The following is a 14,205-nucleotide window of genomic DNA, read 5'->3' as shown; positions in this document are numbered from 1 at the left end:
TGAGGCAGATGGCTGCAAACAGTCCCCCTTCCAGATCAAGGAACGAGCCACAAGATAAACGGAGACAGAAAGCAGACCGAGAGAAGCAGTCAGTGGACACACAGGAGATAACTTTATTGAAACGCAAACGGCATCAGAACAGATGAGTCTTGCTGGGAGGAGACATGCCTCCTGGTCAGAAGGTCCAGGTCAGAGGGGCTCTTCAGCAGGCCCTGGCATGGATTTAATTTTCAACCAATTTCTTATTTAAAACGAATTACTGAGGGGACAGCCCGTCATGATTGTTACCGCAAGTATATACATTGCTCTGCTTCCCAGATTCAGTTTTGCTTTCTCTACATTAGATATAAAAGGGGGTAGAGAGACAGAGGGGAGGGTCAAATGAGAAAAAAACAAACACACAGACACACACATAGCCTGGTTTGAGGTTTCCTGCCCAGTAAGTTAAAAAGTGTTGCAAAAATTCCTGCCCGCCTTCCTCAAGGATTGCCATGCATTTGAGAAACAGACTCCATCTCGTAAACAGTGCCGCCTAAAACAGGACTGGGTGGGGGAAGGAATCTAGCAGGGGTTGGAATTCATTTTTTCAAAGATTGTTCTGTTGAATAAAACAAAAACCATTCGGATGTGGGAGGCTACTGCACAGCGGCAGCTGGGACTGGCGGGACGTGGGGCCTTCTGCCTGATGACGGGGAAATCGGGCTCAGAGAAATGGCAGGGAAGCGGAAGAGCCACAGGACAGAGATGTCCCAAGGACCCCCATCGGCCTTCTGGGGACCCAGAGGGCGATGTGAGTGCAGTGGTTTTACACCGCCTCCCTCAGGCTTCAGTCCTTTCTCCAAAGGCTAGAGCTGTGGAGGCTGCGTGCTAGCATGTTTGTCCTCTACCCACAAGCTCTTTCACAGGGAAAACCAAACTTCAGCCCAAACCAGTTGTAAACAGCCTCATCAGCTAGAGTCTGTGACTTTGGAAAGATACAAAGTTCCATTTTTAAAGGATTTTATCTTGTTTGGAAAGATACAAAGTTCCATTTTTAAAGGATTTTATCTTGTTTGGAAAGATACAAAGTTCCTTTTTTAAAGGATTTTATTTTGTCCCAATGGCTGAGTAGTTCTGGATCCTGGCATGGGGAAAGGCAAGGGTGGGCCCAGGGACTTAGGTTTCCAGAACTGCCTCTTCATCGTGCTGACTCCCTCGGGGAGCTCCCCCCACCCCCACTTCCAGCAGGGCTAGAAGGGGCCGTCCTGGGATCCTGGAGCCCTCACTTGGTAGCTGCCCTGGGGAAGGAGGCCATGACCAGGTCCTGAGACCCAGCAGTGCTCTTTCTAACTCAAATAAGGGAGAGGGATGTTGCCAGGGGAGCAAGTTGTCATGGAAACACAAATTAGACTTTTGGACTTTTCCCGTGCTATTACATAATCAGAAGAGGTCTCACAGTAGATACAAATAATCCAGCCAGGAGGCCTCTGACTTTTCCTCTGCTGAAGCCCCTTGGTTTGCCAGGGTCACATTTTCAGAGTCATGAGATTTGTCTCTGAAGGTTGTCTTCTATGAAAAGAGATGCTAATGCCCCCCCAACACCCCCCCACCAAAGCACACACCCCTTTCTTCCTGTGTTAAATAAAAGGAAAAACAAACATTAGGACGGTGACTTTGAAATTAAAGTCCGAATTGTAATCTAGGACCTTCTTCTTTTTGGTCCTAAAGGTCCTCAGTGTGGGAACTCTGATGCTTGGCCTTCCCTCTGAAACAGTGAATCTCAAATTGGAGCGTGCGTCTTACTCACCCAGAGGGTTTGTGAGAACAGAGTGCTGGCTGCTATCCTGAGAATTCCATTTTTAACACGTTCCCAGATGCTGCTGGTCTGGAAACACATACTGAGAACCACTGCTCTAAGAAATTAGCGTAGTTGAATCAAGGAACTGGGGGCCCACCTACTCCCATGACCGCTGTTGTCATAGGAAATTCTCCACGGCAGGATCATTACAAAAAATAGCCAAAACAGCAAACTGGGAGGGTCCAGTATACACAGGTTTAATTTTCAACTGCACTCATCTCCCTGCAGCTCCCAGATTTTGATTGGTGTCCTCACTTGGAAACTCTACCGTCTTCCCGTTCACTTCCATCTTTCCCGGGGCTGTGCCGAGTGGACGCACACACGTGGGCCCTGGCAGGGGGGAGGGCCATGCTGGTGGCCCCGTAGGTCCCTGATCAGGTTGACTGAGGGCGCACGAGCATATATAAAGCTGATTCCATTGTGAAGGGCGGTATCTTCAGGCTTTGGCCTTTGGGACATACTGTCCCTAAGACCATTTTGTTACTTGTGGCCACGGACCAGAACTGGCCGGCCGTCAGCCACCTAGGAGTGTACCACGTTTCTTAGTATACCCGTCTCCATTAGTAAACCCTCTGCAGAGGTACATCTCAGCCACCAGTGGGCGGGGCTTGTACAGTCTACTTGACTAGCTTCAGCTTAACTGAGGCCCAGGAGTAAGGAAGGAAAAAACATGGCGGAGTAATAGTTGGTGGTCTGGGTTAATTCGGCACTTGAACCCTGTGTTACATGTGTGATTGGGACAGAACAAATTCTCCCAAACACGAGGGACCCTACAAGTGTCACGTAGGTCTGTCCGTCATCCTGGTTTTAGGACCAAGTTCCACGCGGCCAGGGAAACCTCTCCTATGTGCAGGGCTTCTGTCCATGGTGCTGTGCCAGGTGCTGAGAGGTGTGTGGGGAGAGCAGGCCCCCACCGCTTCCTCCCACTGCTGTGCAATACTACAGGAGATAGTTACCCCTCAGGCCACGGAAACGGGGTGTCTCTGAATGGTGCGAGCCTTGTGTCAGGGAGCTAGAAGGGAAAAGACGATGATGTCAGGTCCACTTGGCGTCTTGCAAACCAGAAAAACTAAGAGGCGAGAAATGAAACAAGAAAATCATTCCTTTGTCCAGAGCCCTTATGGATATAGTGGTCAGAAGGTTGGGAACTCAAGAAGAAAGCATGCCAACCACTAAGGACTTTCTTCAGCAGACCCTCTTCCCTGCCAGCCTCTGGCTTCCTGGAGGTTAGACTACCTGAAAAAGACGTCGGCACAAGGATTCACACAGACAGGTGAGCACCGCAAGGGGTCACAAAGCAGATTTTTTAAAAATATTCTGTGAAGCCTCAGAAAACAGGAAACAGCAAACTGCTCTGTGAGACACACTCACACACACAGACACACAGAAACACACACACACACACAGACGTGAGGTCCCACGTGAGCCTCTGTGACCTAGTATTTTATTGTTAATGCCTAGGCAGGTTCAAGAAACAGATACACTGGACAGAATGTGTTGGTCATCTTCATCCGGAAACGAGAGGCCCCTGATGAGGCCCCGGGAGCCGTGGCTCTCGCAGGGCTGCTGTTGGGTGTGGAAACACGTCATCTGCTCGCCAATTGGGGTGAGGACTGAGTCGGGTGCTGGAGAGGAAGGGGAGAGCACAAGCTCCAGTCTCAGGCTGGATTCTTCGGAGGGTGCCCGGGCATGGAAAATTTAGCTATGGGACCGTTTTCTTTTTTGGGGGGTCCTAGGAGTCTTCACCCAGAAGCAGGTGCATGGGTAGGAGCATGCTGTGCATTTGCTCTTGTTGTTTGTTCATTCTAGGGCGGTGCTCAGGTTTTCTGTTTCAGAGACGTCTGGACGAGCGTCCCAAGGGGTTATAGCACCATGGGGACGCTCAACCTTCGGCAGTTGTCACGTGACCGTGATTCCTCGGTGAGATGCCAGGCCCCACGACTGTAAACAGGGTCCCAGGCTCCAGAGGGAAAGCTTAGCTGCAACATCACTCGTTAGATGGGCACCTTCTGGAGGAAAGCACCTGGAAGGGGGAGGCCTGGGCTAAGTGCAGCAGTCCAGTGAGAGGAGAGGGGGTGAATCCCAGGTGTAGACGTGAGAAGTTATACCGAGAGGCCTCCAGATAAATTCACGGTGGTATCCATGGCTACCAGGCAGACAAGAATTCCTTTGGGGGTCTGAGGCAGTTGGAACAGAGGAAGGGGTTCTCCCCTTTCCTTTTGTCAAGTAGCCAGTAACATCCATGACAGAAGGCACTGGCTGGGCAGCACCAGAAAATACAGAGTTAAGGGCTCAACTACCGGATGAAGATGGCATTGGAAGTCTGAGCCCTGCCACGGGGCTGGAGCTCAGGACAGAGCTAAGAAGACGCCTGGGTCTGAAGGCCCGGCCGGTCTTCCCTTCCTCCCAGGTTAGAGTGCCCGCCTCTGGGGCCGCCTCATTCCACACAGCAGGGACCTTAAGGCAATGATGTCAGCACCATCCTCGGCCAAGTGGCCTCTTCCCACCATACTTTACAGCCGACCTGGGTGGGGATCTTCACGGGACATAGACAGCAGCAGTAGCAGTAATGCCCGGTCATCCCCGCGTGAAGGCAGAAGCTTGCTTGGGGAACAATCGGGACCATCTTTTGGACCTAAATGAAAATATTCTCACGTGAAGATTCAGACGCCTCCGCCCCGGGTGGGTGGGAGAGCTGGCCCGTTGAGTGTGCCTGTAGATTCTGACAAGGTCTCGTGCACTCAGGAACCTGAAGAGCAAACGCGTGGGCCCAGCTTGTCACACCCCGAGTTGCTGGATCCGGCCTGTGGGGCTTTCAGAAACGGCCAGAAGGAGACTCCACCGAGATAAGCAAGAGCCCACAGTCCTCCAGGCCCATCTGACCGAATCACAGGCCTTCTGCTCCCAGGCACTGGGCCTAATCAAAGGCCTCTCTAGCTGGCCCCCAGGGCTTTGGCTCCATTTCTTAGCTGACCTTGAAGGTAACAAGGGGACGCCCTACGAGGTGGTGAACGCAAGGGCCCGTCTGTCCTTTTTGAGCTCCTCAGTGGAATGAAGGCAGACAGGCTGCCAGACCTCCAGGCGGCTTCTGCACAAGGCGGATCCCTGCGGAAGGCACATCTCTGCCACCAAACCACATGCCTTGAGCCTTGTATTCTGATGGGGACACGGATGTCCGGTCCCTTATAAGTGAATTTCCACTTGCCACAAACCAGTAGTAAAGGCCCGCTAGGAGTCTGGGATGGAGCCAGGCAAAGGGCTGCCACCAGAACCGTACCGTGAGGGGCCGGACAGGCTGCAAGACCGAGGAACGTATCTCATTTCCCGGTTTTCCTCTAGTCCATGGTGAAGCTCAGAGTCGGCTGCCTGTCGAGACAGGGCGATCCACTCCCCGCCGGAGGCTGGCGGTTGAGCTCGCAGGCAGAATGTGTGCTTTCTTGAAAGGGTGGTCACCGTCCTTCTTCTCCCACTACTTCTGAACTGATACTTCATGTCTCATACAAGCCCCACGGATGCCAAAGGTAGTGGCACGGCAGGTGCCCAGCTGGTGCCAATTGGATGGCGTCAGATTCTCCACAGGAAACCCATTTGGACAAGCCAAACCAGCCCCTGGAAAAGCAGCCCAAGCATCTTGTGAACGTGTGAGGAGATGGAAAAGAAAGAAAAAAAAGGAAAAGGAAAATAAATAGGCGAATGGGAGGAAAAAATAGCAACAAAAAACAAAACTGAAAAATAAAAAGCGGGGTTTATTGACGCTCGTGCGTTAAGTTAGGGGTATAGACCGAGCTGGCCGTCTTTCTCTGAAGGCTGCACGTTAGTTTTGGGGTTTGGCGACTTCTTCGATTGGCAGCTGTCCCTGCGTCATCCTTGTCCTGGCACCGGGCTCCCCCCTCCAGCTTCATTTTCTCTTTTTTTTGTTTTCTTTTTTTACCTTTTACAGATTGAGTCAAACATTTTTTAAACCACATGCTGCTTTTTCTGGGCTCCAGCCAGATCTCTGTGGGGGGAGTTGTTGGCAGTGGTGGCGGGATTGGGGAGACTCTGCGGGAAATCCGGGAGCTCCCGCCGCCTCCCTCGGGCTCCCCGTCAGGACTGTCTCAGGGAGGGGCCACTGCAGGTTCTTTTCATGTCTTCTGAGCCCTCCCCCAGAAAGCCCAGGAGTCTGTAGCGAGACAAGAAACCAAGAGAGAAGACCCAGGATCATCTTCTCCCCAGAGTCATGACAGGAGGCCCATCCGCGTGTCCAGGGGACACCAGTTCCCACACGCCACCCCACCAGTCTGTGCTGGGAAGTTCTCAGAGGTGCAGCGCCAAGAACCTGCCCTCGTCCTCCCCTCCTCCTTCCTGTCTCCTTCGGGCCAGGGAGCCAGGCTCTGGAAGAGGAGCAGGGAGAGGAGGAGCCAACAGAGCTGGCGCCGCGTCCTGCTGTCGGGGGGACAGTGACTGCTGGGCCCTCAGAGTGTGGCCTGGAGGTTGGGGTCCAGGATGGTTTCTCGATCTGGAGACTCGATGTAATTGGCGGCTTCCTGCAGCTTTAGCAGCATGGCCATCTGAAAAGCAGCGAAAAGACGGGTTAATGCGCTTGGGACGCTGGGAAGTGTAGAAACTCCACAGGGGGGCTTGGGAGCCCAGCGCAGAGGTCATTCGTGGAGGAGCTGCCACGACTCGGCTGCCCTACCTGGAGCGTGTGCTGTGCACGTGCCACGCTGTGATGTGTGGGGGACGACAGACAGAACAAGACGCCTGTGCCTGCCAGGGGCTCGCACTCCGGTATAGGCCAGAGGGCCGGGACCCGCCAGCCCGTGTCGGGAGGACTGTGCCAAGTGCCACGAGGTCGTCAGGCCACAGCGAGGCTCCGTGTCCCCCCAGCTCAGACCCCACCGGTCATGGCCCGTCTGAGCCCTTCAGTGTAGCTGTCCTTCCCTCTCATTTTCGGGGGCCGCTATAAGCCTGTGCCCCTCCGCGGCAGCAAGGCCTGGTGGAGCCTCTATTCAATCTGTCTTCCATGTTTTTACAGGATTACGGACAGTTTTCTGATGTAAAAGTGTTTTTACACAGATAACATCTGTTTTCAACAAAGTCCAAATTTAAATAAAAATGTATTATGACTAACATGGAAGAATGTCCTACTTGAAAGGAAAAACTTCAAGGTCACAGGATCTGTGCAGGTCCACTTTCCACAGACTCTGCCGACGGAGCCTGTGAAACGGTGTCACTTGTGACACCCCCAGGACCCGCGTGTGAAGTCCAGGCTTTCACGCGCTACTTTGGCCGATGTGAACTGGTATCTCCTCTCTTTAACATGCACTTCCTCAATTACTGGACAGGCCAGGGCTCTTGTAACGTTTTTACTGGCCATTTGCATTCCTCTAGTCCAATGCCTGTTCATGGCCTTTGTCCACTCTCCCGTCTAGAAGTGTTTGGGGAATTTTGTATATTTTAGGGACCCATCCTCCTTTGGTTACAGGCACTGTTCCTGTTCCCCGGGTTTGTCCCTTGTGTCAGCCTGCTTTCTGCAGGCGTCAGTGAAACCCGGCAGACTAAAGCTGTGTCAGGACACTGGTGGGAGGACAGGTGGCGGTAGAGACATGTCTGCTGCTCTACCTGTCTGCTCGCTATTCCCACCTGGGTCTGCCGGATGCCCTGGGCCCAGTGGCCACGCATCCTGGCTGAGCCTAAGCCAGGTCCCAGCTCACGGTCTGAGCGACACAGAACTCTTGACAGTCAGCCCCTCGCAGGCCCCTCCCTGGTCCTGCTCTTCCAGGCACTGTCCAGCCACCCCCATCAGGGCACGTGAAGCGTGAAGACGTCAGGTCCGCAACCCTCTTATTCTTACATGACAAGGGCTCCCACTCACCAGAGGGTCTGAGTCCAGAGAACTTGGGGTGCAGTCTTTGACTGTCCTGTCCTCGGGGGGTGAGGCGATGCTGTGAGGGCCCACGGTGGGGGGCGGCAGGTGGTACAGCTTTGACTGGTCCTGTTGGGCCGACGGCCAGGGAAGAGTGTCCCGGACCCATTCCACTGGGTCCTCCCAGGCAGCTTTCTGTCCGTGCACCTGGAGACGAGGAGACATGGGTTACAGGGAGGCACCCAGACCAGCGGTTTCCTGATGGCGGCTGCGCTGCCTCAAATGTACACCTGGAGGCTCTGATCCCATGGAATTTTCTCCGACTTTCTAACACGGGAAATACGTTGGTGTCAGCTGATAAAACCGTTTTGTGTGAAAACTTAACATGTACAACCCTTAGGACCCCACAATTTTACTCTTCAAGTAAGAAGTTCTTCTACTTTAGCAATAATACCTTGAAAATTTTTTTGACTTTGGTGAAAACAGATGTTACCTGTATAAAAGTACTTTTAAATTGGAAAACTGTTCATAATCAAAATGAAATGAAATGACTTCTGTCTGGCAGCAGTCTGACAGGTCCCCTCTCTAGAAATGCACTGCAGCACCAGGAGACACCGGTCACAAGAACCGGCGACTTTCAGGGACCATGCAGGGCCAGCAGGGCCAGGCATCACACCATTGTGAGGCCTGGGACAGACATTACTGATGACTGTCCCCCAAGTTACTAGTGACACAACTGAGGAGGCTTTAAAAAGTGACATCTTCCTTCTGCACCAAGTTCTTAGTCTAAGATTTAAAAATCCTGTCACAGATTTCATGTGTTTTTAAAACACCCTGGTGGTTTAGGCAGAATGCATCATCTCGTTTTTCACATGAGAGTATTAAGGTTGAGTAACTTGGCCAAGGTAACCCTTTGTTAGTCATCAGCTAAGGCTGTCATAGGGTCTGACTTCATTCTTAGCGCATTTCTTTCTCTATTTGCTCTGATCCGAGTCCGGATGGACATGTGGCGCCAGAGGTGGGGTCACGAGGCCATTTGCTGAATGGCGGTGCAGGCAGCAAAGCAGCCTGGCCTGCCCAGCGCCTCACTCACTGACCACGACAATAGGCCCCAGCCCTCCCCAGGCGCCCGCTCGGTGAGGTAGGACAGCCTGACCCTGGGGACCGCGCACTCAGGGCCGCTCACCTTGATCCCATCCTTGGCGCCTTCCTGCAGGTACGGGATGATGGAGTTGTTCCACAGGTCGATGAACCAGGTCCGGAAGTCCTCAATGCCAATGGGACAGGACAGGAAGAAGCAGGGGCCTGCGGAAAGGCACGAGGCCGTGAAGGTGGCTGAGGACGGCCTCTGCGACTCCCCACAGCAGGCAGAGGGCTCAGACAGCCACGGGATCGGGGACATTCAGGTGCGGCAGATGGTGGGGAGTCCCCTGAATAAGGTGAGGGAGTGGGGCAAGCTCTGAGGTCCCCCGTGCCCCTCCTCAGTCCCACCATCTGGGACAAGCGAGGGAGGGGCTAGCTTCCTGAGCCTCAGGTGGCTTGCCCGCGCCGTGGTGCTAACTGCACTGGGAAAGCGGTGACGTTGCTGAGCGGCTCTAAGTGCCGAGGACCCAGAGGGAAGGGGCCTGTAGGTGGCCGAGCGGGACAGGCCGGCGGTACCGATGAGGAAGTCCGAGGTGCTGTGCTTCTCCAGGAAGGTGTGCAGGTGGTACCAGAGCTTGGGCACCCAGTCCAGCACCCGCAGCAGCTCTTCCCTGTTCGCGTTGACGTCGCTGTCCGACTCCACCAGCTTCCGCCTCAGGTAGCGAACCAGGAAGCCGTTGGCTGGCTCCACGTTGTTGGAGAAGGTCAGCATCCTGCCGCCAGGGATGGAAGTGGGGTCAGGGTGGCAAGGGGACCATCCCTCCTCCTCCTGCCTCCCACGAAGGCCTGCTGGCTTTCTTCTCAAGTCACAGTGGGCTCAGCTGAACTCAGGGCAGCAGCCCTGGGCGGGCACAGCTGCTTCTCCAACCAGGGCCCATCTTCAGACAACTAGCTGACCTCCCCGGCCTGGCCGAGGGGCGTGCGGGCAGAGAACTGGAATCCCAGCTGTGTATGGGCTCTGCTATCCTCTCCTCTCCCAGCTCCCCCGCCCTTTCCAGCCCAGAAGGCTCCGGCTGGTTCATTCTTTCTGCTTTCTACTGCTGTCGGGCCACATCCTGGCACGTCACTCTTTACAGACCCTTGGAAGGTTCACCCAGGGCCATGGTTCTCACCTGAAGCTCAAGTGCAAGCCGTGATTGGGTGTCATTTTCACAGGCTGGTTGGTGGTGCCTATGATGTAGGGGCTGTGGGCAGAAAGGTCAAGGCTTTACGTAGGCACGTCATAACGCTTGCTTTCTGCCACGCATGCCCAATGGACTGGACCGGCCTCTCCCTCCTCCCGCTGTGACGAGCCTGGCCCTGCCTCCAGCTCACCATTTGTGGTACTTGCAGGTGAGGGCCCCGTTGACCAGCTCACTGATGGAGCCTGCTTCACTCAGGTCATCCAACAAGATCACCAGGGGGACGTCCCCGGTGCCTGTCTCCCGGTCTATCTGGTTGGCCAGGTTGGAGAGATACAATTGCAGATCCTGAAATAAAAATGGCAGGAGGTCAGCACTCAGCAGTAATGGGCACCTGGGTCGGCCTGGGCCAGCAGGGCCCTGGGGAAGCTGCCAGGCCTGGATTTCCCTGGGGCCTTTGGTCCCCATCTGATGCACTTGGACACCTGACTGTAGAAGCAGTCTGCCAAACAGTGGCCCCAAGGGCTCTACAGCTACCCTCTCGAGAAGTGGTCCCTAAGCACCCTCCCCTCAAGTGGGGAACACTGTTCCCTAAAGGGACTTGCCTTGGGCTGACCCATGAACTCTCCCAGTGGACCTGCCTCCCCACCTGGGGGAACCAAGATTTGAACCAACCCCACTGTGGTAGGGTGTGCCCAGAGACAGCAGGGACCACACAATATGTGGCACTTAATTTGGAGTGCTTCTTCCCAGAAAGCTCAAAGCTCAGAGTCAGAGGGTAATACTGAAAAGAAAGTTAACGGGGAGAAAACAAACGAGAGGGGATGGGATCGGCAGGGCTGGCAGAGAGCGAGGTGGGTACGAGGACGCTGTGGTTTAGACGCAGATGATCAGATGGAGGGAAAGGCACCAGACAGAGGCAAGGGGAGGTGTGGACAGAGAGGGCAGCGCCAGAGTCTGGAGAGAAGAGTGGGGAAGGGGACGTGATGGGGAGGGAAGGGAGCAAGGACACTGAGGAGGCGGGAGGAGGAAGATTCAGGCGGAGGGAGAGGAGGGAAAAGAAAGGAAGCTGGGCAGGGCCTGAGCCAAGGCCCTGGAATGGCTGGCAGGGGCCCAGGAGGCAGTCACCTTGCATGACTGCTGGTGCATGTTGAAGGTGCTGACGATGCCCTCGGTGACCTCACGGCCAGAGCGCTCCACCAGGTACTCCGCCAGCCGGTTGCTCAGGTAGGTCTTGCCCGTACCGCTGGGGCCCGAGAGGACCAGGCGCCGGTGCTTGAGCAGGAGGCTGATGTAGTGCTGCATCATGGGCTTGGGGATGAGCGTCTCAAACACCAGGCTGTCCACACACTTCTCCTTTAGACCTGCACCCCGGCCCCAGACAGCGTGAGTGTCGACAGGGCCCTGAGGACGGCAAGGGACCCTGAGCGCGTTTCCTTTTTCATCCAGGAGCCCACTGAAAACCTCAGAGCCACGGGAGTCCCCAAATCCGAGCGGGGCTCATTCTTAGGGACGTGCTGTGAGCTACAGGTGCGTGGGTGGCTGGGCAGAAAGTTCCCTGGGAACCAGTCCCTGGGAACAGAAGTCACGAGGGTCTCATCGTTTTATATCTCACATTACAGTCATCCTCGTTCTCTGCGGGGGACTGGTTCCTGGATCTCCCCATGCCTGGGAATACCGAAACCCGAGGCTGCTGAAGCCCCTTACATAAGTGCGGAGCACTGGCATGTAACCTGTGCACACCTTCCCTTGAACTTGAAGTCATCTCTAGGTACTTGCAATACCTGACACAATGTAAACACTGCGTAAACAGTTACAATGTATCACTTAGGGAACAATGACAAGGAAAAAGGTCTGTACATGTTACGATCATAAGCCTAACCACACAGTGCACATCTGCAAAAATGTAACACTTCAAAGAACACTTTCCATCCGGGTTGGTTGAACCCGTGAGTATGGCTGGCCAGCTGGCCAGTCACGTTGATGGTTCTCAATAACTGCTACTGAACGAATCCCTGGGGGTTCTCCCACGGCCCTTCCTGTCCCTTCACCCCAGGAGACAGAGGCTGACCTTTGAGGGAGACCGACACGTTATTGACGCCTCGGCGGCAGGGAGGCATCTCCGGGGGCTCTGCGTCCAGCACACGTTTCACGTGGCTGAGGCTGTAGCCGTGGATGGAGTCGGTGCTGAGGCCCAGGGTTGACGCTGGGTCCATCTTAGAAATGTAGTCCTGACGGAAGAGCAGGGAGGGGAAGAGACGGTGAGGGACCCGAGAACACACATACGGCTGTCAAAGCCTGAGAGGGAACCAAGCAGAGGCATGAGGGAAGAATGCACATTTCCTCCTGGGAAGCTATCCTTGGAGGGTGGCAGGGCCCCAGGACCCAGGGTGTGCGCGGAGCAGCAGCCCGTCACAGAAGGCCGCGCTGAGCCACCCTGTGCCGCGTACCTGGAACACCTGAGAAACGGCTCCATCCAATGCCTTCCAGTCGGCTTTCCCGCTGACCTGGCTGCAGCCCAGGAAGAACTCCTGCTGCTTCAAGTCCTGCGAGGTCAGAGGGAGCACGTGACCCTGCAGGCAGACGAGCCTCAAGCCTCAGGGCTGAGCACGTTCTGAGGGCGTCAGGGCAGCGCGACAGTGTGGCCGGCCCTCCCGCAGGTCCTTACCCCTCTGATGACGTGCTGTGGGGGCAGCCGCACCACCACCCGGAGGGTGACCTCCTCCTTGGGGCCGCCGGTGCTGATGCCGTCCATGGGCGACAGGTCTGCAGGAGTGACAAGGGCTGTCGGCTTAAGGCACCCATAGGCTTTCCTAACCCCAGGCGCTGTCCTTCCCAAGTAATTCTTCATGTGTCACAGAGAAGAAACGCAAGCCCCAAATGGAAAAGCAGTTAGGGTCAAAAGACCATAACAACTCTTTGTGTCCCATGACATTGGCATCTGCTTGGTTTAGGCTCTGTCACCTCCCTGGGCCAAGGAAGATGCCACCAGAGCACGTGGAATGGTATGGCAGCGGACCGAACCCTCTTCACCTCTTCTCCCAAATAGGTACCTGTATCTGTGAGACTCGGGCTGAAGGAGTGGGTGAGAGCGAGGCCCAGCGAGCGGCGAGGGGACGACAAAGCAGACGACCCAGGGACCTGCCCTGGGGGAGGGCCCGATGAGGGGCCTGGGGCGACCTTCAGCCGGTCATTCTCAGCTTTCAGCAGGTCCACCTCCAACTGTGGACAGAACAGACGGGGTAAGGGAGTAGGGTTGGAGGGGTTGAGCCTGAGCCCCCCCCCCCTGCAGCCGCATAGCAAGGGGAGCAGGCTGGACACGCCCCCAGCCCCGCCCCTGCCCCGCCCCCAGCCTGCCAGGACACTGACCTGCATGTTATGCATTGTCTCCCGAAGCTGGTCCAGCTGGTGGGCAGAGTTGAGGGCTTCTAGGCGGATGTCTGTCAGCTTCATCTCTTTCTCCCACAGCTCGGAGCGCAGCTCGGACACCTCCTTCTTCTCCGGCTCGTCCTCCTCACTGGCGTGGAACAGCCTCACGTGGGGAGCTGAGTGAGCAGGGGCCCTGGAAGAAAGCGAAGAGTCAAGCCAGCTACAGGCAGAAGCGCTGGGTACTGGGCATTGAGACCATGGCCGGCAGCCCTGGCTCCTCCTGCCCCAGGGACCGAGCAGTGAGAGGAAAGGCCCGTCTGCTGGTCTCAGGGGCCCAGGGCCAGGTCTGTGTGGGGGCCAGGAGGCAGGCAGTGGGAGGACACTTACTCAGGGGCCTCGACGCCCACAGAAGACGAGTTGGAGGACTTGATGGAGGGCGAAGCCGTCTCTGTGGAGCCGTGCTGCAGTTTGGGGGACGAGGGGGCTGAGGAGTCAGGGGTGGCGATCTCCTCGATGTCTGAGTACGAGGATGCTGACTTGGGCCCCTTCTTTATACTGAAGGCTTTGTTGAAGGAACTTCGAAGCTAGAAAAGAGCAGATGCAGGTGGGGAGAGGTCAGGGCCGCGCTGTGGCTGTGGGGCGGGCCGGGTAAGGCCTGCGGGGATGGTGCGTGGCCAGGGCGTGTCTGGGGGTTCAGCCTGTGACTCGTGGGTGGCGTGAGAACAGAAGAGCGGCCTTGATGTTAGGACCGAGGAAAGGGGAACATCCTGGCCTGCTGTCGTGGGCTATGGGAGCTTCCCAGGTCTTCTCTCTGCCCTGGGGGTCTGTGTCCCTGACTGGGATGGAGAGAAGCCCTCAGAGGTCAGAGGGGACAGCTCGCAGCGATC

At 55.7% G+C, this 14,205-nt stretch overlaps 1 protein-coding gene across 6 annotated transcripts in view; it reads right to left on the bottom strand.

The window, feature by feature from the left end:
- Positions 1-89: 89 nt before the first annotated feature.
- The window catches only part of NAV1 (neuron navigator 1), a 188,124-nt gene continuing 174,008 nt past the window's right edge, over positions 90-14,205 (bottom strand). For all 6 annotated transcript variants that reach the window (XM_019750858.2, XM_074317113.1, XM_074317114.1 and 3 more), the window contains 13 exons: positions 13,706-13,902; positions 13,319-13,511; positions 13,003-13,171; positions 12,618-12,715; positions 12,400-12,495; positions 12,021-12,180; positions 11,078-11,313; positions 10,143-10,297; positions 9,941-10,012; positions 9,345-9,541; positions 8,872-8,990; positions 7,695-7,892; positions 90-6,387 (listed from right to left, as the gene is read on the bottom strand). In XM_019750858.2, coding sequence (XP_019606417.2) covers positions 6,292-6,387; positions 7,695-7,892; positions 8,872-8,990; positions 9,345-9,541; positions 9,941-10,012; positions 10,143-10,297; positions 11,078-11,313; positions 12,021-12,180; positions 12,400-12,495; positions 12,618-12,715; positions 13,003-13,171; positions 13,319-13,511; positions 13,706-13,902 — 1,986 coding nt within the window. In that variant the 3' untranslated portion in view covers positions 90-6,291. The remainder of the gene's footprint in view (positions 6,388-7,694; positions 7,893-8,871; positions 8,991-9,344; positions 9,542-9,940; positions 10,013-10,142; positions 10,298-11,077; positions 11,314-12,020; positions 12,181-12,399; positions 12,496-12,617; positions 12,716-13,002; positions 13,172-13,318; positions 13,512-13,705; positions 13,903-14,205) is intronic.

This window comes from Rhinolophus sinicus, linkage group LG12, assembly GCF_036562045.2.
Source record: "Rhinolophus sinicus isolate RSC01 linkage group LG12, ASM3656204v1, whole genome shotgun sequence".
Taxonomy (NCBI): Eukaryota; Metazoa; Chordata; class Mammalia; order Chiroptera; family Rhinolophidae; genus Rhinolophus; species Rhinolophus sinicus.
The sequence above is the reverse complement of the archived record's forward strand: the minus strand, read 5'-3'. Positions and strand labels throughout refer to the sequence as shown.